The sequence below is a fragment of the Manis javanica genome, chromosome 16 (genome assembly GCF_040802235.1).
Source record: "Manis javanica isolate MJ-LG chromosome 16, MJ_LKY, whole genome shotgun sequence".
NCBI lineage: Eukaryota > Metazoa > Chordata > Mammalia > Pholidota > Manidae > Manis > Manis javanica.
In genome coordinates, this window is record NC_133171.1 from 46,453,967 (window position 1) to 46,480,708 (window position 26,742).

Here is a 26,742-nt window from a genome sequence, read left to right on the forward strand (position 1 = left end):
CATCCAGTACCTCCATAGAATCTTCACCTAAACCAGCCCATGTGGAAGGAGAGTTTTCCCTTGGTTTTGAAAGTTTTGTGAGAAAAAATTTTTCTCACAAAGTCTTGAAAGATTACTACTTATCACTGAAAAACACCTTAACTAATTTACCTTGCATTCTTTCTCTTGACATTTGACTACTTAGGGGAAATGCTGCGCAAGAAACGAAGGGAGAAGGATGGCCACAAAGACCCACTCCTGGTGGAGGTGAGTCGGCTTCAGGATAACATTATGAAGGATATCGCAGAACTTCGACAAGAGGCAGAAGAGGCAGAAAAGAAGCAATCTGAACTGGACAAAGTGGCTCAGATATTGGGAATTAACATTTTGGATAAATCTCAGAAGTCTTCAAATGATGGTAAAGAGCCTACAGAGAAACCTGGGAAAGCAGAAAAATCTAAGAGCCCAGAAAAAGTGTCGTCCTCAAACTCTATTTCCAACAGCAAGGTACCAACTCAGCTTTACCTTTTCTGTTACATCTTTTACTTCCGTGGAGTCCTAGAGAAGCTTTCTAAGTAATCATTTTTTTAGTTTCTTTTTACAATCTGTTCTTTCTCTTGTTAGAGTTATTTGTAAAACATAGGACACATCATGGTACTCTGCTTTAGAATTTTAGCAATTCTTCATTACCCACAGATTAGAATCCCATATACTCAGCATTCAGGGCCCTCTGTGTTCCTGTTCTAACATTTACTGCTTAACCTACCCCAGCCAGGCTTCTAATCTTCTCATAACTTTAGCAAAAAAGTCACCTCCATGTTGTACAGCCAATGAATGCATTTCAGTTCTCAAATTGGTATTTGATAAGAGCAACCACTGTCTATCTTCTCTTGGCTTCTATCATACTTCTTTTCCACCTAGTGTGCTGGCTGCTGCTGCTTAGTCTCCTTTGCCTCCTATTCTCTTATACCTCATTTTGAAGTATTTTAGTTTTTCAGAACTTAGTCCTAGCTCAGTTCTCCAAAATTCTGTTCTCTAGGTCGTTTCATCAGTCCTATGCTGAAATACCATGCTGACACCTTCCAGTTTTATATTCTAGTTCAAATGATTCTTCTGAGGTCCAAACCTGAGTTTCCAACAGACTATTCACCACTTCTATTTCATTGTCTCATAGACATCTCAAAATCAGCATATCCTAAACTAAACTCTTGCTTGTGCTCAACCTCCCTCTGACTTTTTCTTTCTCCAGTGTTTCCCATATCAATGAATGGCACCACTGTGCACCAGTTTTCATGCCAGCAACCTGAAAAGTATGCTTAGTGCTTCTCTTTCCCTAACTGCTCCATACCAAATCAGTTACAGATTCCATCAGTTCTCCCTCCAAAGTAAACCTCCATCCATCTTACCATATTATCTTCATTGTCATCCAAGTTCAAGCCTTTAGTTCTTGCTTGTAATGCTGCACTCTTAATCCTTTCTTCACATACAGTCAGTGGTCAAAATACTCTCTCGCCCACTTCTTCAGCCTTGTTGCATGCCTCTCTTAACCCTGCTCACTACAATTTCATTATTGACCTTTTCATTCCTCAAATGTATCATCCCCTCTAATGTCTTTGCATCTTCTCTTCCCTCTGGTTGCCATGCAAACCCTACTCTTTCCTTATTCCCACTTCTAACTAACCCATATTCATCCTACTGATCACAGCTTAAATTCTTTCCCTGATTCTTGATTACCCAGATTGTTAAATTTGCCTTATATACACTCTCATAATACCTTGTAATTTTCCTTCTTAGCATTTATGACAGTTGTAATTGTATAATTATATGTGTTCTCCAATTAGATTTTAAGGTTCAAAGGATCAGGAACCATATCTGTCTCATTTGCCAGTATAGTCCATTATATAGCTTGGTGCCTAGCATATAGTGTAAATGAGTAGTGCTCAAGAAATAATACATCTTACTCCTACCACTTCAGAATGCTTGCACTTCCCCAGATGTGCAATAGGCTATTATGCCTCCCTGATTTTGAATTAATAATCCTCTTATCCTAGACTAATATTTCTCCCAACCCTACCCATCCACTAAGCACAACTTGAGTGCCGCCTCCTCTGTGAAAAATTCCTGAATTCCATCCAGATTTAGTCAGCCCCTCTGTAACATTCCCATAATGTTTTACTTTGTTTCCTTCTAAGATTATCTCATTCTGACTTGATTAAAACACGATTAAAATCATGGCTGTTCACATGCCAGTCTCTTCCACTGTGAGACTTCTTGAGAATAAAAGAATATAACTTATTTATCTTTATGTGTTTCTCACAGCATCTGGTATGTCTAGTAAATGGTAGATGCTCAGTTAATGTTGGGGGATGGGGGAGAAAAGAGGCTATTCTCTATTCTCTATCAGCCATGCTCTGATGTTTCCATGTATTCCTGGGAAAGTTCTTTTTGTCAGCCAGGTAGGACTATATTCCTTTTATACCAGCATTATGGAGTTCAGGGCTTTTGATGGGAGAAGAGCTTGAAAGTTCTGGCCCTTTGTTTGTAGTTGACTTAAACATTGTTTGGTGTTCCATTTATATACCAACCCCATGGTAATCTATCATCTTCATTTGAGAGAGTCTTCATATTCTATGAAGCTAATAGGGATATGTTGCATTCAGTTTTCATTTCACCAATAAGGAAAGTTGTGTCTGCAATTTCTCTTTCCTGCATATTTTTGGTATTTCTTCCTTCTTTGCTTCTCTTTCAAGTGTGTAGTTGGTTTGAGGTTTTCTTTCTCTTTGTAGTCATTTCATAAAAATAAACACACAATTCCATCCACCTAGAAACAGTTATTATTGATACTTGGTGTATATATGTTCTAAATATTCTTCTGTTCATCGGTTCACTTAACAAATATTTATTAATCTCCAAGAAAGAGCCAGGTACTGTTCTAGATATGGGAAGCATAGCAGGGAACTATATAGAAAAAGTCTTTACTCTCATGAAATAGGAGAAGATAGACAATAAATAAACAAGTACAGGTTAGGGAATAGCAAGGGCCTAAAAAAAGAAAACAGGATGAGGGATATAGAGTAGTTAGGGGAAGTCTTTCAGATAGGTGACATTTGACATTCTATGCCTATTTACATATATTTACTGATTATTCAAAAGTCTTTTGTCACTTACTTTTCTCAGTATATCATGAACATCTTTCCATGCCAGTAAACAGACTTCAGTGATACCATTTTTAACAACCTTTATTTTTCTTACATGGATACCAAAATCTATTTAACCAATCAAATAGTGTTTGACATAATAATTTCCTTAGGATAAATGTCAGGGAGTGGAATTGGTAGGTCAAAGGGTATAAAGAATTTTGATATATGTAATACGTGTTTCTAATTATTTTCCAGAAAGGTGGTACCAGTTACTGCCAGCAGTGTATGCATGTATGTATCTGCCCATTCTTTACCTCCTGGGTATGATCTCTTTAATGACCCTTAAATAGGACTGTAGTAGGGAAAGATTATCTTTGAAGTCCTAATTCTTTCCCTTTCTCCATCCTATCTTCTTCTCCCCACTGGCCAGTATTCCAGGTGCCCAGTTACCTGGTATTGTCTACTATAGAACTTCATTCATACTTAGCCTTCCCACATTCCAAAACTATCTTTTTTCTGTCTCAGTCCCCAACATTAATCAAAATTCTCATTTCCTAAGTACCTTGTTTCCAGCTTGCTGACAAATGAATTCATACTAAAGTATTTATTATTGATAACTTAATGTTGGAGAGTTTATATGTTTTAAAAGAGAATTCATGTTAACTCAAAGGTGTTAAATTCTAGTGGTATTTTAGGCAGTTAGAAATACTTTACTCATATTTAAGTCATCATCCCACATAGGTGAATTGTCTGCTGTATCTATACACAACACCAGCTCTGCTTTCCAGTTTGTCATACCAGGATGCGTCTGCGATAGTGAGTTCACTGTCATCTATTCTCTGCATTAGCTTATCCTGTCCATTATCTTGACCATTTTGGTTTGCTTTCCTCCCTAGTTGTCATTATGATTTTAAAATGTAACTAATTGCATAGGTAACACTCAACATCTACCAAAGATTATATAGTAAAAAAGGCTCCTATCCATCCTATTCTCTACTTTTCCACAGAGGCAGCCAGTGTTTCCATAATCTTGGAGTCTTTTTCTAGATATTTCAGGATACATAAGTAAATATATTGCCATTATGATTTATTCTCCATTATAAGATTGCACTGTAGAGTCTACTTGGTTCTGTTTTAGCCTTGCAGACAGATTTCTTAGGGTTTTTTTCCCCAGTATGTGTAGCTTTAGGCACTGGAAATATCATATGGCCTTTTATCTATTATTGCAGTAGGCCACTTTTTCTGAGGTAAGACAGATGTAGACTGTCTTGAGTTCCTTTTAAGTGTAGGTTTATTCCCCCTGTCCAGGAATCAAAGGTAAACTATGAGAATTCCCATACTAAGAGCCCCAAGCCTGCTGAGAGCCTCCAGCCAACTGCTAAGCAGTCTGATCAGTCCGTTGCTGCCTATGAGTATTATGATGCTGGCAATCACTGGTGCAAAGACTGCAACACCATTTGTGGGACCATGTTTGACTTCTTCACTCATATGCACAATAAGAAGCACACACAGGTAGGTATCCTGCCCTCTGTTATTTCCACTCTTGCCCTCCTTCCCTTCAAACTTCTGTTCCCCATCTGCATTACAAAGCTGGAAAATGAAACATTCTCATATGGGCAGGAGCCCCAGTCTGAAGAACCAAGCAATACCAACAAAGGAGACACCATCCCCAGGGCTCAGTCCAGGGGACCTGCCTGTAACTAAACACCGTGATAAGTGTAAGTGAGGCTTCTGCCTCTTTTGATTCCTTGAGAACCTGATTATTTGTTTCATTTTATCCATTGCTAATACTTGCTCTAACATGTGTTTACCTTTTCCACAGGTGATTTCCATTTAAACAGTTGGCAGAATGGGTGGGGGTGGGTAGCTGGGGGTTTCTTTGTCCCCCCTAGTTTTGGGGAGAAAAAGAGAGAAAAGTGGGTCATTGAGTTTTTAGTGCTGTTGTGTGAGCGCCTCTGCCTCTTGCAAATAGACATTGGATCCCTACAACAGACCTTGGGCTTCAAAGACTCAGAGTGAGGCCAAGCAAGATGCTGTAAAGCGCACTGACAAGATAACTGTTCCTGCAAAAGGTATGTTTCCTCACTGCCTCTTTTGTGGTTTCCTTACAGTCAGCCAAGGAAGAGATGTACCAGAACTAAGGTGCTAGGAAGCTGCATAGGGTGAGACATACCCATTCCTTTTAAAAAAAAGTGTAAGAATGCCTTCTAAATGCAAAATAGTACACTAGGTCATGAAGAAATAAAGAGCTCTATAAGACAAGAATGTTCTCTACCCGTATGGCCCTAAATCTAACAGATGTTAAACATATACATACCATTTTAAAATATAATTTTCTTTGTCACTGGCCTATATACCAAAATCTTATTTGAAATCCAGTTAAAACAAAAAACCGTATGAGGTACAGTAATTTAACTAACTGCCTTTTCAACTAAGAAACAGAAAATATTCTTGAATAGTTATTAGGGGGTAAGTTGAGAAGTAGAAAGATTCTTTGTCTTCAAACTTCTCCATTTCTTACCTTCTTAGGTAGTCAGTCATCCTTTAGATCTGTAGAAGATAGATTCCTGGGTGATTAATATCAACATGAGAGATCTTATACAAATGGTACTTGGCTATTTGGGAGTATAGTTTTTTAATCTCCTAAGATGCTAGTGGTAGTTGGAGTTTGAGGAGAATCAGCAACAAATGAGTATGGCACAGGAAACTCCTGAATTAACCAGTTAGTGTTCTCAAGAGGAAGAAGAGGTAGAAGTCCTGAGTTCAAGCTTTAATTTGGAAACACTATGCCAGTATGATTCATATAAATGCTACTTCTGACTCAAAAATGGGTAGGGTCCTCAATACCATTAACCATTTTACTGCAAATGGGAAGTGGAATTTCCTTTGCTGTCATCCTGGGTGGAAGTGACTTATTTTTTTTTACTTTCTTCTGCTTCTTCCAGGCTCTGAGTTTCTGATTCCCATCACTGGATATTATTGCCAGCTCTGTGAGGAATTTTTGGGGGATCCAATTTCTGGAGAGCAACATGTGAAGGGTCACCAACACAATGAGAAATACAAGGTTGGTCTTTGTAGTAGCATGTGGAGTTTCCCCACTTACTGCAGTAATTTGACTTTTGACTCTATCAAACTACTTTAGAGCCAGAAAAAGTTATTGCCCCTAGGAAGTTCTCAGTCCTGGTGAGAGATACTGACCTGATAGAACTATCTATCCTTGAGGAAGATGACCAGGAATTTCTAATAAATTCTAACAGTTGCGGTGCTAAGATTTTCTCTCTTGTAGTATTTTGACTAGTTGTTGAGCTTTTATCTTTTTTCTTCCCAGAAATATGTGATTGAAAACCCATTGTATGAGGAACGGCGGAATCTGGACCGCCAAGCTGGCTTGGCTGTTGTCCTAGAGACAGAACGGCGTCGGCAGAGTGAGCTGAAGCGCAAACTTAGTGAGAAACCAAAGGAAGAGAAGAAAGAAAAAAAGGCGAAGATCATGAAAGAAGTAAAGGAGGATGACAAGGTCTCTGAGGAATTAGAGGACCAACTTTCTGAGTGTGGGAACTCCCCAGAAAAGGTGGAAAATAAAAGGAAAGCTAGCATCAAACTCCAATTAAAAGAAGAATTAAAGAAAGAATCACCAATATCTTCCTCCTTTGGGAAATTCAGCTGGAAGAAGCCAGAAAAAGAGGAAGAAAGAAGTTCAATGGCTCCAAGTATTCCCAGGGAGGATATTGTAGAAAGCAATAAGGACAAAGAGGATGGTAAAACTGAAACTGCAAAGGCAAAGCCCATTAAAATCAAGCTTTCTGGGAAAACGGTTGTTGCACATACTAGCCCTTGGATGCCCGTTGTGACAACTTCAACCCAAACTAAGATTAGACCCAACCTGCCTATCCCATCCACAGTACTCCGCAAGTCGGGCTCAGCTACAGTGAGTAAGCCAGCTCCTCTTAACACCTTTCTATCCATCAAGTCCTCTGGAACCACAGCTAAGCCTTTGCCAGTGGTCAAAGAGTCTTCAGCTGATCTCCTCTTGCCTCCTGACATCATCTCCAAAGCATTTGGAGGAGAAGAGGTGATACTGAAAGGGTCTCCAGAGGAAAAAATGGTACTGGCGGAAAAGAATGAGCCATCCCATATACCTGAACAAATGCTACCACCTCCTCCCCCACCCCCTCCCCCACCCCCTCCCCCACCCCCAGTTATACCTCATCCAGCTGCCCCATCTCCTGCTCAAGCAAATGCTGTCTTGGCTCCAGTGAAATCAAACCCATCTGTATCACACACTCTCAGCCCTGGCTTCCTGGGTCCTAACATTTTGAACCCAGTGTTGCCAGTAGCCATCATGGCCTCAGCACAGCCAACTGCCATTCCTTCTGATGAGACAGCTCCTGGGGTGAGTGAGAGTGACCGGGACCAGACCCTGTTCTCTGTGTTAGTGCGTCCTCCACCTCCCCTCTCAAGTGTGTTCAGTGAACAAGCCAAAAAATTGGAAAAGCGAAATTCATGCTTAGCTACAGCCAATGCTAAGGACCTGTATGACATATTCTACAGTAGTGGTGGAAAGGGGGCCCCTGAGACTAAGCTCAGTAGTGGTCCATTGGCCAATGGGGAAAACAGCAACCTCTCTAAAGCTGAAAGTTCAGACACCTCTTCCACTTCTACTTTGAACATCAGTGCATCCCAAGAGGAGTTGCCTCCAGATAGAAGTTTGGTCTTTGCTTCTTTAGTCAGCAACCCTGAAAAACCCATTGCAAAAACTCTGGTGTCTTTAGGGAAATGGTCAGTTGTAGAACACATAGACTCAAGAAGTAGAGGCAGCAGCTATGGCTTCCTACAGCCGTTAACAAGGTTGTGCCATAGCAGGCCTTATGAAACTATTACCCCCAAAACAAATACTTTGGCCATGTGGACTTCCAGTTCCTTCCAGGGTGATGCTAATAGGGGTTTATCTCCAGAGGGAAAAACTGAGCTTAACCTGACAGAGCCAGGGCCACCAGGTGTGGAACAAGCCCCTCACCTGTCAGATATACATGGTCATACCATGGAATCTCAGAGGTTGGTAGAAACCCACATAATGGAATCTGGTAACCAGGATAAGGAAAGTCAAAAGCTCCATCAATCTAAGGATTGTGGGAAAAGTGAGATAAAGACAGACAATGAACTAAAAGAAAGGAGAGCAAAGGTCTCTGAGAGGATGGTAGGAGAGGAAACAGGTATCAACATGTGCAATAGCATTGAGGATTCTAATTTGAGTCATGGGAACAGATATATGTGGGAGGGAGAAGTAGAACAGCCCAGGTTGCAGATGACTGACAAAAAAGCAGAACAGTCCAAGAAATTTATGACAAGAAGTGAAACTCAAAATAGAGTAGTGATTGAGTTGAGTGCACAGGTTTTCTCTAATACAAAGGCAAAAATAGATTCATTTCCATCAGAAGCTAGGTCTTTAATCCAGAACCCACAGGATAAACCTGTGAAAATTTCTGTGCCAGAATTGCTTCAGTCCCCAGCCAGGTCAGATATGTGTTTAACAGATAGTGCTCAAGAGCAAGGAGTTTCAACTGTTAATGAAGATTGGCTAGAAAATTCAGCTCCAGAATCACTTTCTAGAACTTCTAGATACAAAAGCCTCAAACTCAAGAGAGAAAGATCAAAAGAGTTTAAAGGTAAAATGATTTATGAACTGGCTGTTTGGGATGAGAACAAGAAGCCAGAGACCTGGGAGAGCCCAGAGAAGCCAGAAGCAGAAGCCCTGGAGCTACGAGGTGTCCATCCAGAATTAACAGTGACAATAGAAACCAAGGCCTTAGAAGACTTTGAAGTTACAGACTTGAAAGTAGAAAAGCTTGCTGCCCTAGGGAACCTGGGGAATATGGGTGTTGATTTCTGCAGTACTCAAGTAGACCCAGCACATAAATCCCCAACTGCCCTGTCTCAGAAAGCGTGTGAAGAAAACTCTTTGTCACTTGTAGGATGTAATCCCTCCACTCTCACTGACTTTCAACCAGTCCCATCCTTGTCTGAGTTTCCATTAGATTCTCCCAAAAGCCTGGTGCTGAACTTTGGAGCAGAAGGTAGAAAAACATCATCTAATTTCGTAAGTGGGAGGATCACTCCTAACATTTTGAAAACCGGACTTCCTGTAGAAAATGTTGACCTTGGCTTGGGGAGCCTAGAGGGAACACACCAGGCCCTTGACCTTTTAGCAGGAGGAATCATGCCTGAAGTAGAAGAAATTTCTCAATTAGAGAATCAAGATTCACTCAGATTGCAGTCAGAAACAGTTAAACCTGCAGGCTTTGAGCCATCACCTTGCCTTCCAGACCTTGTGGACTTCGTCACACGGACATCTGGAGTTCAAAAAGAGAAGTTATGTTTTCCTCTCTCTGAGCCAGGTAGCCCTCCTGAGTGTAGTTCCCTGGAGATGGGACCACTACAGCTAGAAATACCGAATGCATCCATCACAGAGGTAGCAATTTCTCAAGTAGATGAGGACAGTGACAACCCTTTGAATTTGGTAAAATCTCTGGCTTCAGGGTCCCCTACAAGGGAGCAGGTATTTGGAGGCAATATGGTCCCTCAGGAAATACCGGCACAAGAAGCTGTAGTTGCTGCCATCCAGGACCACACAGAATCCGGTGTTCATGACTAAGAATACACATCCAGATCTACTTGTAGATGAATGGAGTTGGCTTCTAGAAATCAGGTGCCCAGATGATCCAGGACTAGTTGGCTATCTTATCTGGAATCACCAAGAGATACAGTCAGCATCTTAAAGTAAATGTTCATGGAAGCCAAAAAAACCTTACCTCCTTTGCTATTTTCCTTTCTCTTTAAGATACCAGACAAATCCATCATAACTTCTATACATAACTGTAAAATATTTTCTGTTAATTTTTTTCAATTCATTTTCTCCTTCTTTGTCATTAAAAATCAAATGTCTATCTGGCTCACCACATAGTGTGCTTTGATTGTATTTTGGCTTTGACTGACATTTCTTTCTGGAATGTGGGGGAGGAGGGAGACAGCTTACTTCTCCAATTGCTGTGTTGTATTACCACCCAATTTCCTGGGCAGCTGATGGATCTCTGGGAGAAGCAACAAAGTCTGCTGAAATGGAAAACGACTAACGAAGGAAACGGATTGTTCATCTCTTAGGCTTCCATTTCAATGGGCCTGCCTTAACATTGTTTGAAATGAAGCGTGAGTAGCTCTTTTGTTTACTGTTTACTTCCTTGTGGCATGTCAACCCCTGTATTTCCCTCATTCTGTTGCCTTTGTTTGAGATGGTCATGCTAACCCACAAACCTGTTTGGAAATGGCTTCAGCAAACGTGGAAAAAAATATAGGAGGCTCACTTTTGGAAGACTACAAATCAGTCATGCTAACCCACAAGCCTGTTTGGAAATGGCTTCAGTAAACATGGAAAAAAATATAGGAGGCTCACTTTTGGAAGACTACAAATCAGTCAGGCTTATTCATGGCTCGGTCCCAGGAGCAGATATGCTTTTTGGATCACTTATTTACAAAATGACCTTTGTTCATTGTATTGTGATCCAGTAACAATTTCTATTAAATTGTTTAGCAGCCTTTTCTGTTCTGAAGAGGTACATCTGAAACTTGTTTTGGGATTGGACTCATTCTGTTTCACAACCCATATGTATTCCTTCCTCTACCTCTCCCTTTCCCAGATTATATCCACCATATAGCGTGATGTTTGGGGTTGTACATTTTGTTCAAAAAATTAAAGAATTTATGAGTTGACCTGGACAAGTTTAACTTTATTTTTTAATGTGTTTACTTGGAATAAATGTATTAATCTCATGTTTCCTTCTGGATTTTTGTTTTAAAACCTCATGTTTCCTTCTGGATTTTTGTTTTAAAACCACACGCATTTATACTCAGGAAAACTAAAACAATGAACTCCTCCTGCCCTCTTATTTCTCCCCCCCACCTCCAACTATTCTTGTCCCCTTATCAGGGCTAGTTCTTTCATGTCTGATTGTTAGGTTATATATCCAGCCCAGTGTTGCCTGGTGTGTAGAGTAGGCAACAGTGGTTGGGTTTTGGCATCTTCTTATTTTGAAGCTTTTATATTCCCTATGTTGGATCTCCCTGTGTTCATCTGGGAACTGAGCTCTGCCAAGGACACTCCTAGTATTCTTGTTGGGGGTGCTCTTAGGGATCAAGGATCGAGGCCTTCAGATTTCCTAATTTCTGTCTCAGTTTCCTCTTGACGTCCCTGTTGACAGCAGTTTAAAACCTGGCTCAGCAGAGGCTTCAGAGTCTTGTTCTACCCACCCCTCAAAAACAATGCACATTTGCTGATCTTTTTTTCCTAATTCTTGTTTCCCTGTGTCTTTGCATGCAGAGCTAGCTGTAGAATCCCTATTTGAGTTTGGGGAAGCTGCTTACTTTATTGAGAGCTTTGACTGATGTCTATAAGTCCTGGCCTCCTCTTCATGTTGTGGAAGGGGCACAGATTTGGGAGAGTCAGGTCTTTGAATATTCCTCAGCTGTTTGCCTTGCTGTGATTTTAGACAAGTTACTTTACCTCATAGTGCCAACAGGGATATTTTTCTGCCTTAAGGTGATCATTATCTCCATCTCAGCACCAAATGTGTACAGGGTAAGGCCATCCTGATTAGTCTTCCTAGGCCTGCTTTTTTGTCTGAAACCTAAGTTTAATGTACTTTTCTAGCCTGGAAACCATAGACTGACTCAGAAGGTGCCCTTTAGAAGAACATAAACCCAGGTGAGCTTCAGAGATACTTGTTTACTCCACGTTCTAGGAGTTTATAGGAATTCAGAGAACTTAAGATTTAACAATGTAAGTTGTTACTGATTTTCAGAGCTGTTAACTTGGTAAATTCCACCTCCATGTGGGGAGAAGGGTGGATTTAGGAAAGGAGTGGAGAGGGGTTAATCCTATCCGTATCCCACTCCTAATCTCACTCCCTCTCAGAGGGAGTCACAGTCTTAACTATGTTAGTAGGGGCCACTTGAGAAGAGTAGGGAAGGGAAGAAAGTCAGATCTAAGAAGGGCAGAACTAAAGTAATTGGGGCTGGAGTATGTTGAACAACTATTCTTGTGCTCTCTTGATAACTTAAGGCTTTTTACTAGACATTTACCAATCTCAGGCTTTTTCTAGAGTAATGCCACTTCCAAGAGTTGAAGCAGCAATATTCTTCATACCTTCCTTGAACCAGCAGAGGGAGAGCTTTAGGATTCTGTAGTCTGAGCAGGAAGTATTGCTACCTTTTTCTCTGATCAGTGGGATCTAGCTTTGGAGCCCAACCAGAGAAGCCATGCGAAAGGGAGGACAGAACTAACCCAGTTGCCAGTGCCTAAAGGTAGGGCTATATTTTCAGCACTATCATAGTACTGAACAAACTTTCACCTTAGGAGACAAAGGGATATACAAGGAGTGGACCCTAAACTTTACATGCAGCTTACAGTGTCATAATTATATTTTAAATTTCTTCAAACATCAGGAAGTTTTTATTGGACTCACTCAACTATGGGAACAGATGATCAGCAGTTAAGTTTAGATTCAAGCAAACACCAAATTTTACCTAAATTGTATAAGTAATTCCCTAAAAATTCCCCTTGGCATTGTGAATGGAGGCCTGCTTGATAACCGTCTTTTTCCTACTCACAGCTAGCTTCAGGGCACATAATACTCTAAATAAGTGTTCTGCTAAATATTCTCACTTTATCCCATGCCATCCCTTCTCTATAAAAAAAAACAAAAAAGTTAGCTAATGCTTTGGTAACCAAACATGCCAGAACATAAATCCACTTATCAGACTGTCAGGTTCAGGGACTGAGGAGGAATGGGGAGCGGGAGTGGGGGTGGGAGAATTGGACATAAAAGATCCAATTGTTGACACTGATTGTATTTAAAAGAAGATGAAGATGGGTTCAGTGAGAATACAGCCTGTAAAGGAAGTGAGGTGGGGTTTTTTAAAAATACATATTCTTAAACCTTGGTTCTAATCTTAACAGAGCTTACCTATCAAGCCCAGGAATAGAACCTAAGTAAGCTCTTCATTTATTAACAATTTTGTGAGAGCATGGACAAATGAAAATAGTTTGGGATTATGAGCACATTTCTTTAGGGTTTAATTTTATGATTTTGTAATTTTTAATAAAAAATTGTATCTACCCTGCCAGTATTCGTTGATAAGCCAAGCAGGTGAACTTAAAATGAAAATTTTAGACCTTTAAAAAAAATCACCACCATCCTGGTGGTGATTATTATGCTTTCAAAAGAACAAGTACATTGTTGTAGCACTTAAATGTGGTTGTAATTATACATTCATGTGTTTCCTTGATTAATATTTGCCTCCTTCCCCCACAACTTGATTATAAACTCTCCAAAGCAAGAAGTATGTTTTTGCTTACTATTTTTTCATTATTGTATTTACAGTGCCCATTTACCTGGCACAGAAAGAGTACTCAATAAAAATTCATTTAAAGAATCAATGTGGTAATAGAGCAATTTTTTATTACTGATTGCAAATAACAATTTATAAGTAGATAAAAGCTATAATTTGCCGATTGTGTTGTCTGGGTGCTTAGCACTCCAGAAGACAACTGTCCTCTGACTTCTGCCCTGGATCTTTGTATACAAAGCACTGTCTGTAGCGAAGAGTGCATATCAAGCGAGGCTGCCCATGACCCCTTCCTTTCAACAGCATTCTGGAATAGTGCTAGTTCAGGAGGGGTACACACTGCCCTTGAACTCTTCAAGGAAAACTGAAGATGGGAAGAGAGGTAAACTGACTGTAAGAGTTAGCAATAAAAGGCCACTGCGGACTGATTTTCAGATGCCTCCCTTTCTCCTTCCAGCCAGATTCCATAGGCATGTTGAAGCCAGCCAGCCAGTCAAAGCCCAGATTCCTCTGATTGGGCTGAAGGAGTAATTCCAACACTTCATGGCCCAAGATCCTCTTGTCACCTCATCAAGACGAAATCAAGCTATTGATTTTGTTTCTGAAAGGAAACAAAGCTAACCAAAAAAGGTTGTCTTTGTAAGAGAGAAGTCATGCTTTCACTTTTTATTTTGTATCCTTTTTTGTTTCAACATTCTGACCATGAAAATTTATTTTATGTACTATTATATATATATATTATAGTATATGAAATATACATACACACATAAAATATATAATTTTTATGTCTGTAAGGGTTATCTGGTACTGTGGAATTATAGACCAGGTTTTTTCTGTATACTTGTATGCATTAAAAGATAGTATTTTAAGTTGTATCTTTTCCACTCAGTGCATCCTGTCTTCACTTCTGTCATCAGTTTTCCCTCACTGCAGACAGATCCTGTTGCTTTTCCCTCAAGACTTCCTAAATTCCTCTAACTCCAAGGCTGAGCAATGTACATTCTCCAAGAAACTCCATTCTTGAAGAATACCATTCTTTTGTTCCTTCTTCCTCTTCCCTTTCTCTTGCCCCTGCCTCTGTTGAACTGGTTATGCATTTCCATTCATGCTGTACAAACACCTGGACATTAAACAATGTAAATCAAAATAACCTTTTTTCACAAACTTACTTTAATGCAGGCAGGTAAATGGTATCACAAAGGACAGAAAAAAATGCAAATCTAGTTGTACTGACTGAAAGCTTTTTTTCCTTGCATGTGTAAAGGATCAAGCAACAAAGCAGTTTTGTAGAAAATAAGGGAAATGAGCGTAAAAACTGTTTAAGTGAAGTGAAAATGTACCGAGTAAAAATGGAGGCAGAGTTACATAATGATAGAGGATGTAGAGAGAACAAAGATAAAGACCATATTGAGATATTTCTTTCATCTTTTTTTATATTAAAATTTTTTTTTATTTTGATATCATTAATGTACATCTTTCATCTTTCTGATACCCTGCCCCTGCTAAAGTTCTATTCAGCCCTCCTATAGCTTATCCACATAAGGATGATTATGATGACGTTTACTAACTCTCACCCACCTATCTTCCTTTCTTTTCAGAAACAATTGCAGAAATCTTCAGATATCTAGAAGGAAGGACTGCAGAAGAACTCTGCTCCAGGGAGGTGGGTATAGAAGCCATTGGAGACAACAGAAATGATGAGCATCTCTGGGGCCAATAGGCAGTCACCTCCAAGGTGTGACTTCCAGGAGGTGGGTATGGCTGCTGGGGCAGGAATGAGTTGTGGAAAAGGCCCTGTCATTTTAGCTGCCAGGAAATGGTGAGTTGAGTGAGCAAATATGTTATATATGTCTATATCTTTGTGCCAGTAGAGGAACAAGATGATAGGTGTAGAAGGTATATATGTTAAGCTGGTCATTCCTCATGTCAAATTATCTCCTAACTTCCATCTCTCATTTTGTGCCATGATACTTATGTTAAAGCTGTGGAGTCCAGATCTTATCCCCCCTGGACCCTGATCTAGATGTTCCCAGCAAGTAGAATATATCCTATCTCAGCTTCATCCTTCCTTACTGGTTTACACAAGAATCCAGGTAAAAATTGGGCATGTCAGAGGAGTGGAGTATGAGTAGACAAAAGAGGCTCAAGGAAGGAGGGTGGAGAAAATCACAAAGGGAGTATTTGAAAAATTGTGGGACTTAAGACTTCAGGACAACTGTCTACCAGTTTCCATTCAGTCTTAGACCTCTCCTACACATGTTGAAACGTGTGACACACAGAAGCAGGAAAGCATCATTTCAAAATACCAAGGAAAACCTTACACTCTGACCATCTAAAATGCCAATAGCAGGTGCTTTTATGGTAACTTGGGACTGTCCCAGTAATAAAATTTAGCTCTCTTGAAAGGCCTTTAAACTCTGAGATTCATTTAAATCTGCACTGTCCTAGCTCTTGACTTATCCTTAAAAGTAAGCCTGGTTTTGTTCCTGCTTTTTAAATCCGGGTACAATAGAAGATGTGTCCTGGATGTGTAGTTTACTGCCCAAATTAATTACAGCTTTGGGGAACTTTGGGGAATACTTATAACACTGCAAATATAAAGAACTGCATAATATACATCTCAAAGCTACCAATAGAATAAGAAGTAAGGGGTAAGAGGTATCTCAGGGCTCTTCTTGCTGAGTTTCTGTCAGTTAAGGACTACTCATTCCTGGGTGTGACCCTGTGGATGAAGCAATGGAAAGCAACCTGGTGCCAGGACTGCCAACACTTTGTCACCACCACTTTCTACTTTCTCTTCCTTGCTCCAGCCCAAGATCTGTTTCTCGTCAGTTACCACATTCCTGTGCTTGGGGACAATCAAGGATGTTGGTCACAACTTTCATTCCTAACTGTGACTATGACTCACCTACCTATCAGCCCCTGGTATGCTACTGAGACCTCCATTCTCCTCTGGTATCTGAAGTCCATCTCCAAGATGTGCTGATCTGTGGGAAAAGGGAACATTTTTTGGAATAATATTTTTTCCTTTGGACTTCTTTTACTCAATATGGTAGATTTACAAATATTGTGATTCTTAGTCACTAAAATGTAATTCATATAACATTCAATTTTAAATAGCATGAGATTCACTATTTTAAAGTGTATTATCTGTGGTTTAAATTATCTTCAGGGTTGTGCAATCACCATTTTCTAATTCCTGAGTATTTCCATCACACCCCTATAAAAAACACATACACATTAGCAGCCCCAGTTATCCCCTGCCCCAAAGCAGTCACCAGTCTATTCTAGAGACCAGATATGGACTTTCTATTCTGGATAATTCATATAGAGGGAGTCATGCAATATGTTGTCTTTTTTTTTTTACCATTTTAATCATTTTTAAGTATACAATTCTGGCATTAAGTACATTCATATTGTTGTACAACCATCACCAACATCCCATCTCCAGAACTTCTTCCCCAACTGAAATTCTGTACCCATTAAATACCAACTCCCCACACCTTCTCCCAACCCCTATAACCACCATTCTACTTTCTGTCTCTGTGAATTTAACCTTTGGAACCTTATATAAAAGGAACCAAACCATAGTTGTCCTTTTGTGATTGAATGACATGTTGAATTTTGAAATAGAATTAATGATGATAATAGTAATGATAATTATAATGGTTACCATTTATTTAGTACTTTGGGGGGGCAGGCGCATTGTTTATTTAATATTTCCAATATAGACCAATAAATGACCTTATCCATCATCATTTGACCAATATGTTGTCTTTTGTATCTAAGTTCCTTCACTTAACATAATGTTCTTCTTTCACTTATTCCATTTTTTACCACATATCAGAACTTCATTTTATTTTATAGTTAGATAATAGTTCACTGTATGGATATGTCACATTTTGTTTATCCATTTACTGATTGATATTTGGGTAATTTCCACTTTTTGGCAACTATGAATAATGGTGCTATGAACATTTGTGCAGACATAAGTTTTTCAATTCTCTTGGGTATATACTAGGTCATATGACAACTCTTAATTTCCTTAAAATAAATTTTGTATTAAAGTATAAGGCACACATAAGCAAAAGCATACATACAAGTATTAAGCTCAACAATTTTAACAAAGTGAACAAGCCAATACCCAAATCAAAAAATAAGAATGTGACTGACACCTCTGAACCTCCCTCATGTCCTCTTCCAGTCACTACTTTCCCAAAATATAACCACTGTTCTGTTATCTTAGGTGTTTTCTTGGTTGTTGAATTTTTTTATACAGGTAGAATTCACCTTTTCTTTTCTTTTTTATGGTCTTATTTTTTTTTCACATTATGTGATCTTTATTAAAACATTAAAACACCAGAAAACTTTTAACAAAACATTTCTGGACCAGGGACTTACCCAAGCTTTTTTTTTTTTTTTAATTTCTAGTTCCTTCGCTTTTTTTTTTTTTTGGTATCATTAATATACAATTACATGAGCCACATTGTGGTTACTAGATTCCCCCTATTATCAAGTCTCCACCACATACCCCATTACAGTCACTGTCCATCAGCGTAGTAAGATGCTATAAAGTCACTACTTCTCTGTGGTATACTGCCTTCCCCATGCCCCCCCTTTATTATGTGTGCTAATCATAATGCCCCTTATTCCCCTTCTCCCTCCCTTCCCACCCAACCTCCCCAGTTCCTTTCACTTTGGTAACTGTTTGTCCATTCTTGGGTTCTGTGAGTCTGCTGTTGTTTTGTTCCTTCAGTTTTTGCTTTGTTCTTATGCTCCACAGATGAGTGAAATCATTTGGTAATTCTCTTTCTCCACCTGGCCAATTTCACTGAGCATAATACCCTGTAGCTCCATCCATGTTGCTGCAAATGGTAGGATATGTTTTCTTCTTACAGCTGAATAATATTCCATTGTGTATATGTACATCTTCTTTATCCATTCCTCTCCTGATGGACACTTAGGTTGCTTCCATTTATTGGCTATTGTAAATAGTGCTGCGATAAACATAGGGGTGCATATGTATTTTTCAAACTGGGCTGCTGGCATTCTTAGGGTAAATTTCTAGGAGTGGAATTCCTGGGTCAAATGGTATTTCTATTTTGAGTTTTTTGAGGAACCTCCATATGGCTTTCCACAATGGTTGAACTAGTTTACATTCTCACCAGCAGTGTAGGAGGGTTCCCCTTTCTCCACATCCTTGCCAACATTTGTTGTTGTTTGTCTTTTGGATGGTGGCCATCCTTACCGGTGTGAAGTGATATCTCATTGTGGTTTTAATTTGTTTTTCTCTGATGATTAGCGATGTAGACCATCTTTTCATGTGCCTGTTGGCCATCTGAATTTCTTCTTTGGAGGAGTGTCTATTCAGATCCTCTGCCCATTTTTTAATTGGATTATTTGCTTTTTGGTTGTTGAGATGTGTGAGCTCTTTATATATTTTGGATGTCAATCCTTTATCGGATCTGTCATTTATGACTATATTCTCCCATACTGTAGGATGTCTTTTTGTTCTATTGATGGTGTCCTTTCTGTACAGAAGCTTTTCAGATTGATATAGTCCCACTTATTCATTTTTGCTTTTGTTTCCCTTGCCTGGGGAGATATGTTCATGAAGAAGTTGCTCATGTTTATGTCCAAGAGATTTTTGCCTATGTTTTTTCTAAGAGTTTTATGGTTTCATGACTTATAGTCAAGACTTTTATCCATTTTGAACTTACTTTTGTGTATGGGGATAGACAATGATCCAGTTTCATTCTCTTACATGTAGCTGTCCAGTTTGCCAGCACCATCTGTTGAAGAGGCTGTCATTTCCCCATTGTATATCCATGGCACCTTTATCACATATTAATTGACCATATATATTTGGGTTAATATCTGGGGTCTGTATTCTGTTCCACTGGTCTTTGGGTCTGTTCTTGTGCCAGTACCAAATTGTCTTAATTACTGTGGCTTTGTAGTAGAGCTTGAAGTTGGGAAGCGAGATCCCCCCACTTTATTCTTCCTTCTCAGGATTGCTTTTGGCTATTCAGGGTCTTAGGTGGTTCCATATGAATTTTAGAACTACTTGTTCCAGTTTGTTGAAGAATGCTGTTGGTATTTTGATAGGGATTGCATTGAATCTGTAGACTGCTTTAGGCAGGATGGCCATTTTGACAATATTAATTCTTCCTAGCCAAGAGCATGGGATGAGTTTCCATTTGTTAGTGTCCTCTTTAATTTCTCTTAAGAGTGTCATGTAGTTTTCATGGTATAGGTCTTTAACTTCCTTGGTTGAGTTTATTCCTAGGTATTTTACTCCTTTTGATGCAATTGTGAATGGAATTGTTATCCTGATTTCTCTTTCTCTTAGTTCATCATTACTGTATAGCAAAGCAACAGAGTTCTGTGTATTAGTTTTGCATCCTGCAACTTCGCTAAATTCTGATATTAGTTCTAGCAGTTTTTGTGTGGAGTCTTTAGGGTTTTTTATGTACAATATCATGTCATCTGCAAATAGTGACAGTTTGACTTCTTCACCAGTCTGGATTCCTTGTATTTCTTTGTTTTGTCTAATTGCCATGGCTAGGACCTCCAGTACCATGTTAAATAACAGTGGGGAGAGTGGGAATCCCTGTCTTGTTCCCGATCTCAGAGGAAAAGCTTTGAGCTTTTCACTGTTCAGTATGATGTTGGCTGTGGGTTTATCATATATGGCCTTTATTATGTTGAGGTACTTGCCCTCTATACCCATTTTGTTGAGAGTTTTTATCATGAACGGATGTTGAATTTTGTCGAATGCTTTTTCAGCATCTATGGAGATGATCATGTGGTTTTTGTCCTTTTTGTTGATGTGGTGGATGATGTTGATGGATTTTTGAATGTTGTACCATCCTTGCATTCCCTGGGATGAATCCCACTTGGTCATGGTGTATTATCCTTTTGATGTATTTTTGAATTCGGTTTGCTAATATTTTGTGGAGTATTTTTGCATCTACGTTCATCAGGGATATTGGTCTGTAATTTTCTTTTTTGGTGGGGTCTTTGCCTGGTTTTGGTATTAGGGTGATGTTGGCTTCATAGAATGAGTTTGGGAGTATTCCCTCCTCTTCTATTTTTTGGAAAACTTTAAGGAGAATGGGTATTATATCTTCTCTGTATGTCTGAGAAAATTCCAAGGTAAATCCATCTGGCCTGAGGGTTTTGTTCTTGGGTAGTTTTTTGATTACCACTTCAATTTCTTCGCTGGTAATTGGTTTGTTTAGATTTTGTGTTTCTTCCTTGGTCAGTCTTGGAAGGTTGTATTTTTCTAGGAAGTTGTCCATTTCTTCTAGGTTTTCCAGCTTCTTAGCATATAAGTTTTTATTGTAGTCTCTAATAATTATTTGTATTTCTGTTGGCTCCGTCGTGTTGTTTCCTTTCTTGTTTCTGATTCTGTTGATGTGTGTTGATTCTCTTTTTCTCTTAATAAGTCTGGCTAGAGGCTTATCTATTTTGTTTATTTTTTCAAAGAACCAGCTCTTGGTTTCATTGATTTTTTCTATTGTTTTATTCTTCTCAATTTTGTTTATTTCTTCTCTGATTTTTATTTTGTCCCTCCTTCTGCTGACTTTAGGCCTCATTTGTTGTTCTTTTTCCAATTCTGATAATTGTGACATTAGACTATTCATTTGGGTTTGTTCTTCCTTCTTTAAATATGCCTGAATTGCTATGTACTTAAGACTGCTTTCACTGTGTCCCACAGAAGTTGGGGCTTTGTGTTGTTGTTGTCATTTACTTCCATATATTGCTGGATCTCCATTTTAATTTGGTCGTTGATCCATTGACTATTTAGGAGCGTGTTGTTAAGCCTCCATGTGTTTGTGAGCCTTTTTGCTTTCTTTGTACAATTTATTTCTAGTTTTATACCTTTGCAGTCTGAAAAGTTGTTTGGTAGGATTTCAGTCTTTTTGAATTTACTGAGGCTCTTTTTGTGGCCTAGTATGTGGTCTATTCTGGAGAATGTTCTATGTGCACTTGAGAAGAATGTGTATCCTGCTGCTTTTGGGTGTAGAGTTCTGTAGATGTCTATTAGGTCCATCTGTTCTAGTGTGCTGTTCAGTGCCTCTGTGTCCTTACTTATTTTCTGTCTGGTGGATCTGTCCTTTGGAGTGAATGGTGTGTTGAAGTCTCCTAAAATGAATGCATTGCATTCTATTTCCTCCTTTAGTTCTGTTAGTATTTGTTTCACATATGCTGGTGCTCCTGTGTTGGGTGCATATATATTTAGAATGGTTATATCCTCTTGTTGGACTGAGCCCTTTATCATTATGTAATGTCCTTCTTTATCTCTTGTTACTTTCTTTGTTTTGAAGTCTATTTTGTATGACACTAGTACTGCAACACCTGCTTTTTTCTCCCTATTGTTTGCATGAAATATCGTTTTCCATCCCTTGACTTTTAGTCTGTGCATGTCTTTGGGTTTGAGGTGAGTCTCTTGTAAGCAGCATATAGATGGGTCTTGTTTTTTTATCCATTCAGTGACTCTATGTCTTTTGATTGGTGCATTCAGTCCATTTACATTTAGGGTGATTATCAATAGGTATGTACTTATTGCCATTTCAGGCTTTAGATTCGTGGTTACCAAAGGTTCAAGGTTACTTTCCTTACTATCTAAGAATCTAACTTAACTCACTTAGTGTGCTGTTACAAACACAATATCAAGGTTCTTTTCTATTTCTCCTCCTTTTTCTTCCTCCTTCATTCTTTATATGTTAGGTGTTTTATTCTGTACTCTTTTCTGTTTCCTTTGACTGTTTTTGTGGATAGTTGATTTTATTTTTTGCCTCTAGTTAGTATTTGGTTGGTCTGTCTGCTTTCTTTGCTGTGATTTTATTTTCTCTGGTGACATCTATTTAGCCTTAGGTGTACTTCCATCTAGAGCAGTCCCTTTAAAGTATCCTGTAGAGGTGGTTTGTGGGACGCAAATTCCCTCAACTTTTGCTTGTTTGGAAATTGTTTAATCCCTCCTTCAAATTTAAATGATAATTGTGCTGGATATGGTATTCTTGGTTCAAGGCCCTTCTGTTTCATTGCATTAAATATATCATGCCATTCTCTTCTGGCCCATAAGGTTTCTGCTGAGAAGTCTGATAATAGCCTGATGGGTTTTCCTTTGTATGTGATCTTTTTTCTCTCTCTGGTGCTTTTTATACTCTGCCCTTGTCCTTGATCTTTGCCATTTTAATTATTTTATGTCTTCGTGTCATCTTCCTTGGGTCTCTTGCATTGGGAGATCTGTGGGCTTCCATGGTCTGAGAGACTATTTCCTTCCCTAGCTTGAAGTTTTCAGCAATTATTTCCTTAAAGATGCTTTCTATCCCTTTTCCTCTGTCTTCTTCTTCTGGTACCCCTATAATGCAAATATTGTTCCATTTGTATTGGTCACACAATTCTCTTAATATTCTTTCATTCCTGGAGATTCTTTTTTATCTCTCTGTCTCAGCTTCTCTGTATTCCAGTTCTCTGATTTCTATTCCATTAACAGTCTCTTGCACCTCATCCAGTCTGCCCTTAAACCCTTCTATCAATTGTTTCATTTCTGTTATTTGCCTCTGGACTTCATCCCTTAGCTCTTCCATATTTCTTTGCAGGTCCATCAGCATGGTTATGACTTTCATTTTGAATTCTTTTTCCGGAATATTCGTTATATCTCTCTCACCAGGCCCTCTCTCTGGGGTTGTCTGATGTCCCGACCTGCAGGACTATCAACGGGGGTCGACGACCTGGAGGAGAGAATTGAAAAAAAAAAAGAATGGGGCAAGGGACACAAAGAACGACCAACAAGACAGGATGTCTGATCAAGCTGGCACAGTTCATTGTTTGCAGGCTCAATTTATACAGGTTAGCAAGTAAGGGGTGGGTCAGGAGACCCAGGGTGGACCGTAGGTGGCGCCGGCGGGGAGGTGTAGAGGGGTGATTGGGTCTTGGTTGGCACCGGCGGGAATGGAGGACCCGGAAGAGAAGCGGGGAGTTCGCCATTTTGGGGGTGGGGGCCCTTGGGAGGGAGGTTTTAAGGGAGGGGCTTTCCCCTGGGGCAGAGGGTGTTTCTTGCTTAACAAAGGACAGAAAAGGCACATGCTTCGAGGTAACCTAACCACTAGCTCTAACTTAGAAATGCATATGTTGCTAGGTAGCCTAACCCCTAGCTCTAACCTAGGAGTTCACTAAATGCGCTTCTTGGTAATAGAGGAAAACTTGTTTCTAACGCGTGGATGGGTTCATTGTTGCTGACTTCACAGGAAAGATTTTTAGCTGACTTTACAGGAAAGATTTTTACTCAAACGTTGCTGTTGTCTTAAGGCTTTTGTGACCGAATCTGCCTAAAGGCCCACAGATTTGCTCCCAACAGTCTGAGTGATTTTTGACTGGACCAGATTCTTCTGTCTTTTCATGGTGATAGAAGTGGTCGCAGGCAGGTGGCACATGTGTCAGCTGGGAGAACAAAGTCTCTTCCTCCTTGTTGGTTGCCTTGCCCTTCTCCGCTGCCTGTGCCAGTTATCCGCAGACCGGGAGGCAGTCTCTGAGATAATCTCCTGAGCTTCCATGGGCGGGGCCACACTCGGGCTAGCCTAGAGTGCTGCAGGAGGTCGCAGCCACGCCGGGTGTGTTCTCCTGCAAGAGCGGTGCCCCTTTCTGCCTTCCGGGCCTTGCTCCAGCTTCTGCTGCCTGTGTGGTTACCCGCATACCGTGAGCCAGTCTGTGGGATAATCTCAGCTGCCGTGGGCGTGGCCACCCTCAGGCTAGCCTAGAGCATTGCGGGGGAGGGGGGGGTCACAGCTGTGCCGGGTGTGTTCTCCTGCGAGAATGGCACCCCTTTGTGTCTTCTGGACCTTGTTCCAGCTTCCACTGCCTGCCCTGATTAGCTGTGCGCTGGGAGGAGACTATGTGGTTGATACGGGCGGGGCAGCTCTGCAGCTGTGGCAGGTCAGTCAGTCTACTTGCAGTGCCGGCCCAGGAGAACAAATGGCAGGCTGCTTATCACTGTGAGGGGCTTTGGGGCTGCTTTATCCCCCAGGCGCTAGGGGGCCCAACGTTCGTCAAAATTCCCAACCTGCTAGGCTGAGTGTGCTGGGACAATTTTGTTCAACTGTTAAGCCCTTGTCCCTTTCAGACTTCTAAAAAGCGCCTGCTTTTCTCTTGTCCCAGGGGAGCCAGCTATGGGGACCCGCTCGCAGTCTCTGTCTTGGACTCTACCCTTCCGTTTCTCTAATATCCAGCACACCATGCAATGTGTGTCTGTGCTCCTGGTACAGATTACTAGGGCTGGATATTTAGTAGTCCTGTGCTTCCACTCCAACTCCTTTCCTCCCACCAGTGAGCTGGGGTCGGGGGAGTGCTCGGGTCCTGCCGGACCGCAGCTTGTATCTTACCCCCTTTGTGAGATGCTGAGTTCTCACAGATGTAGATGTAGCCTGGCTGTTGTACTGTATCCTCTGGTATCTCTTTTAGGAATAGTTCTATTTGTTGTATTTTCAAAAATATATATGGTTTTGGGAGGAGATTTTCCCCACCCTTACTCATGCTGCCATCTTGAGTAGATAGAGGTCAAGCTTTCAGCTTTTCACTGTTAAGTATGATGTTGGCTGTGGGTTTGTTGTATATGGCCTTTATTATGTTGAGGAATTTTCCCTCTACACCCATTTTGTTAAGAGTTTTTATCATGCATGGGTGTTGAATTTTCTTGAATGCTTTTCAGCATCTATGGACATGATTGTGTGATTTTGTGCTTCTTTTTGTTGCTGTGGTATATGATGTTGATGAATTTTTTAATATTGTACCATCCTTATATCCCTCCAATAAGTCCTACTTGATCATGATGATATTTTTGATGTATCTTTGAATTCAGTTTGCTAATATTTTGTTGAGTATTTTTCCATCTATGTTCATCAGGGATATTGGTGTGTAATTTTCTTTTTTTGTGGTATGTTTGCCTGGTTTTGGTATTAAAGTGATGCTGGCCTCATAGAATGAGTTTGTAAATATTCCCTCCTCTTCTATTTTTTGGAAAACTTTAAGGAGGATGGGTTAGGTTTTCTCTAAATGTTTGATAAAATTCAGTGGTGAAGCCATCTGGTCCAGGTTTTTTTTTTCTTAGGTAGTTTTTTGATTACCAATTTCACTTCTGGTAATTAGTCTGTTCAGATTTTCTGTTTCTTCCTGTGTCATTTATTTTTCCGTAAAGTTGTCCATTTCTTCTAGGTTAACCAATATGTTAGCATATCTGTGCACTTCCATGGCCTGAGAAATTGTTTCCTTCCCCAGATTGGGGAATTTTTCAGCAATTATTTCCTCAAAGACTTCCTATCCCTTTTCCTCTCTCCTCTTCTTCTGGTACCCCTATAATGTGAATATTGTTTCATTTGGATTGGTCACACAGTTCTCTTAATATTCTTTCATTCCTAGAGATCCTTTCTTCTCTCTGTGCCTCAGCTTCTTTGTGTTCCTTTTCTCTAATTTCTATTCCATTTACTGTCTCCTCTACCTCATCTAATCTGCTTTTAAATCCGCCCATTGTTTATTTCAATTCAGCTACTGTTTTTTAAGGTGTCTGTCACCCTTCTGAATTCATCCCTTATCTCTTGAATATTTTTCTGTAGCTCCATTAGCATGCTTATGACTTTTATTTTGAATAATTTTTCCAGAAGATTGGTGATTTCAGTCTCACAGGCCCTCTTTCTGGTGTTTGAGGGATTTTGAATTGAACAACGTTCTTCTGCCTTTTCATAGTCCTGAAACAATGGGAGTGGTTGCAGGTGAGCAGCGCCAGTGCCTGTTGGGAGGACAAAGCCCTTCCCTGCTTCCTGTTCACACTGCCTGTCTCCGCTGTCAGGGCCAGTGGGCCACATGCAGGGAGCAGCCTCTGGGTTAATCCCCTAAACTGCCGTGGGTGGCCTACACAATGGCCTAGGCAATGGCAGGGGTCACAGGCGAGCAGCGGGGGTGTCTGCTGGGAAGATAAAATCCTTACCTGCTTCCCAGTCACAGTGTCTGTCTCCGCTGTCAGGGCCAATAAACCACGCACAGGGAGAGGCCTCTGCATTAAGCTGTGTAGTTGCTGTAGGCGGGGCTGCTCTCCTGCTGGTTTGAAGCAATGGCAGGGACAATGGGTTTGCACGCAGGTGCCAGCTGGAAGAAGCAGCAGGCTGCTTATCACAGTGAGGGATCTTGGGGCTGCTTTGCCAGCTGGGGCGATGGAGTGCCTGTA

At 40.2% G+C, this 26,742-nt stretch overlaps 2 protein-coding genes across 10 annotated transcripts in view; both read left to right on the forward strand.

Moving 5' to 3' along the window:
- Positions 1–10,945, forward strand: part of ZNF318 (zinc finger protein 318) — a 56,603-nt gene extending 45,658 nt beyond the window's left edge. For 4 of the 9 annotated variants that reach the window (XM_073224409.1, XM_073224408.1, XM_073224407.1 and 1 more), the window contains 7 exons: positions 185–486; positions 3,375–3,410; positions 3,861–3,935; positions 4,428–4,631; positions 5,092–5,191; positions 6,065–6,183; positions 6,448–10,945. In XM_073224409.1, coding sequence (XP_073080510.1) covers positions 185–486; positions 3,375–3,410; positions 3,861–3,935; positions 4,428–4,631; positions 5,092–5,191; positions 6,065–6,183; positions 6,448–9,771 — 4,160 coding nt within the window. In that variant the 3' untranslated portion in view covers positions 9,772–10,945. Of the gene's footprint in view, positions 1–184; positions 487–3,374; positions 3,411–3,860; positions 3,936–4,427; positions 4,838–5,091; positions 5,192–6,064; positions 6,184–6,447 lie in introns of those variants that run through there. The other 5 variants (XR_012126137.1, XR_012126136.1, XM_073224405.1 and 2 more) reach the window with 5 other exon arrangements.
- A 151-nt stretch (positions 10,946–11,096) lies between these two features.
- The window catches only part of CRIP3 (cysteine rich protein 3), a 32,203-nt gene continuing 16,557 nt past the window's right edge, over positions 11,097–26,742 (forward strand). The window contains exons 1-2 of the mRNA XM_037004213.2: positions 11,097–14,147; positions 15,116–15,268. The gene's annotated coding sequence lies outside the window, so the exon portion shown is untranslated. The remainder of the gene's footprint in view (positions 14,148–15,115; positions 15,269–26,742) is intronic.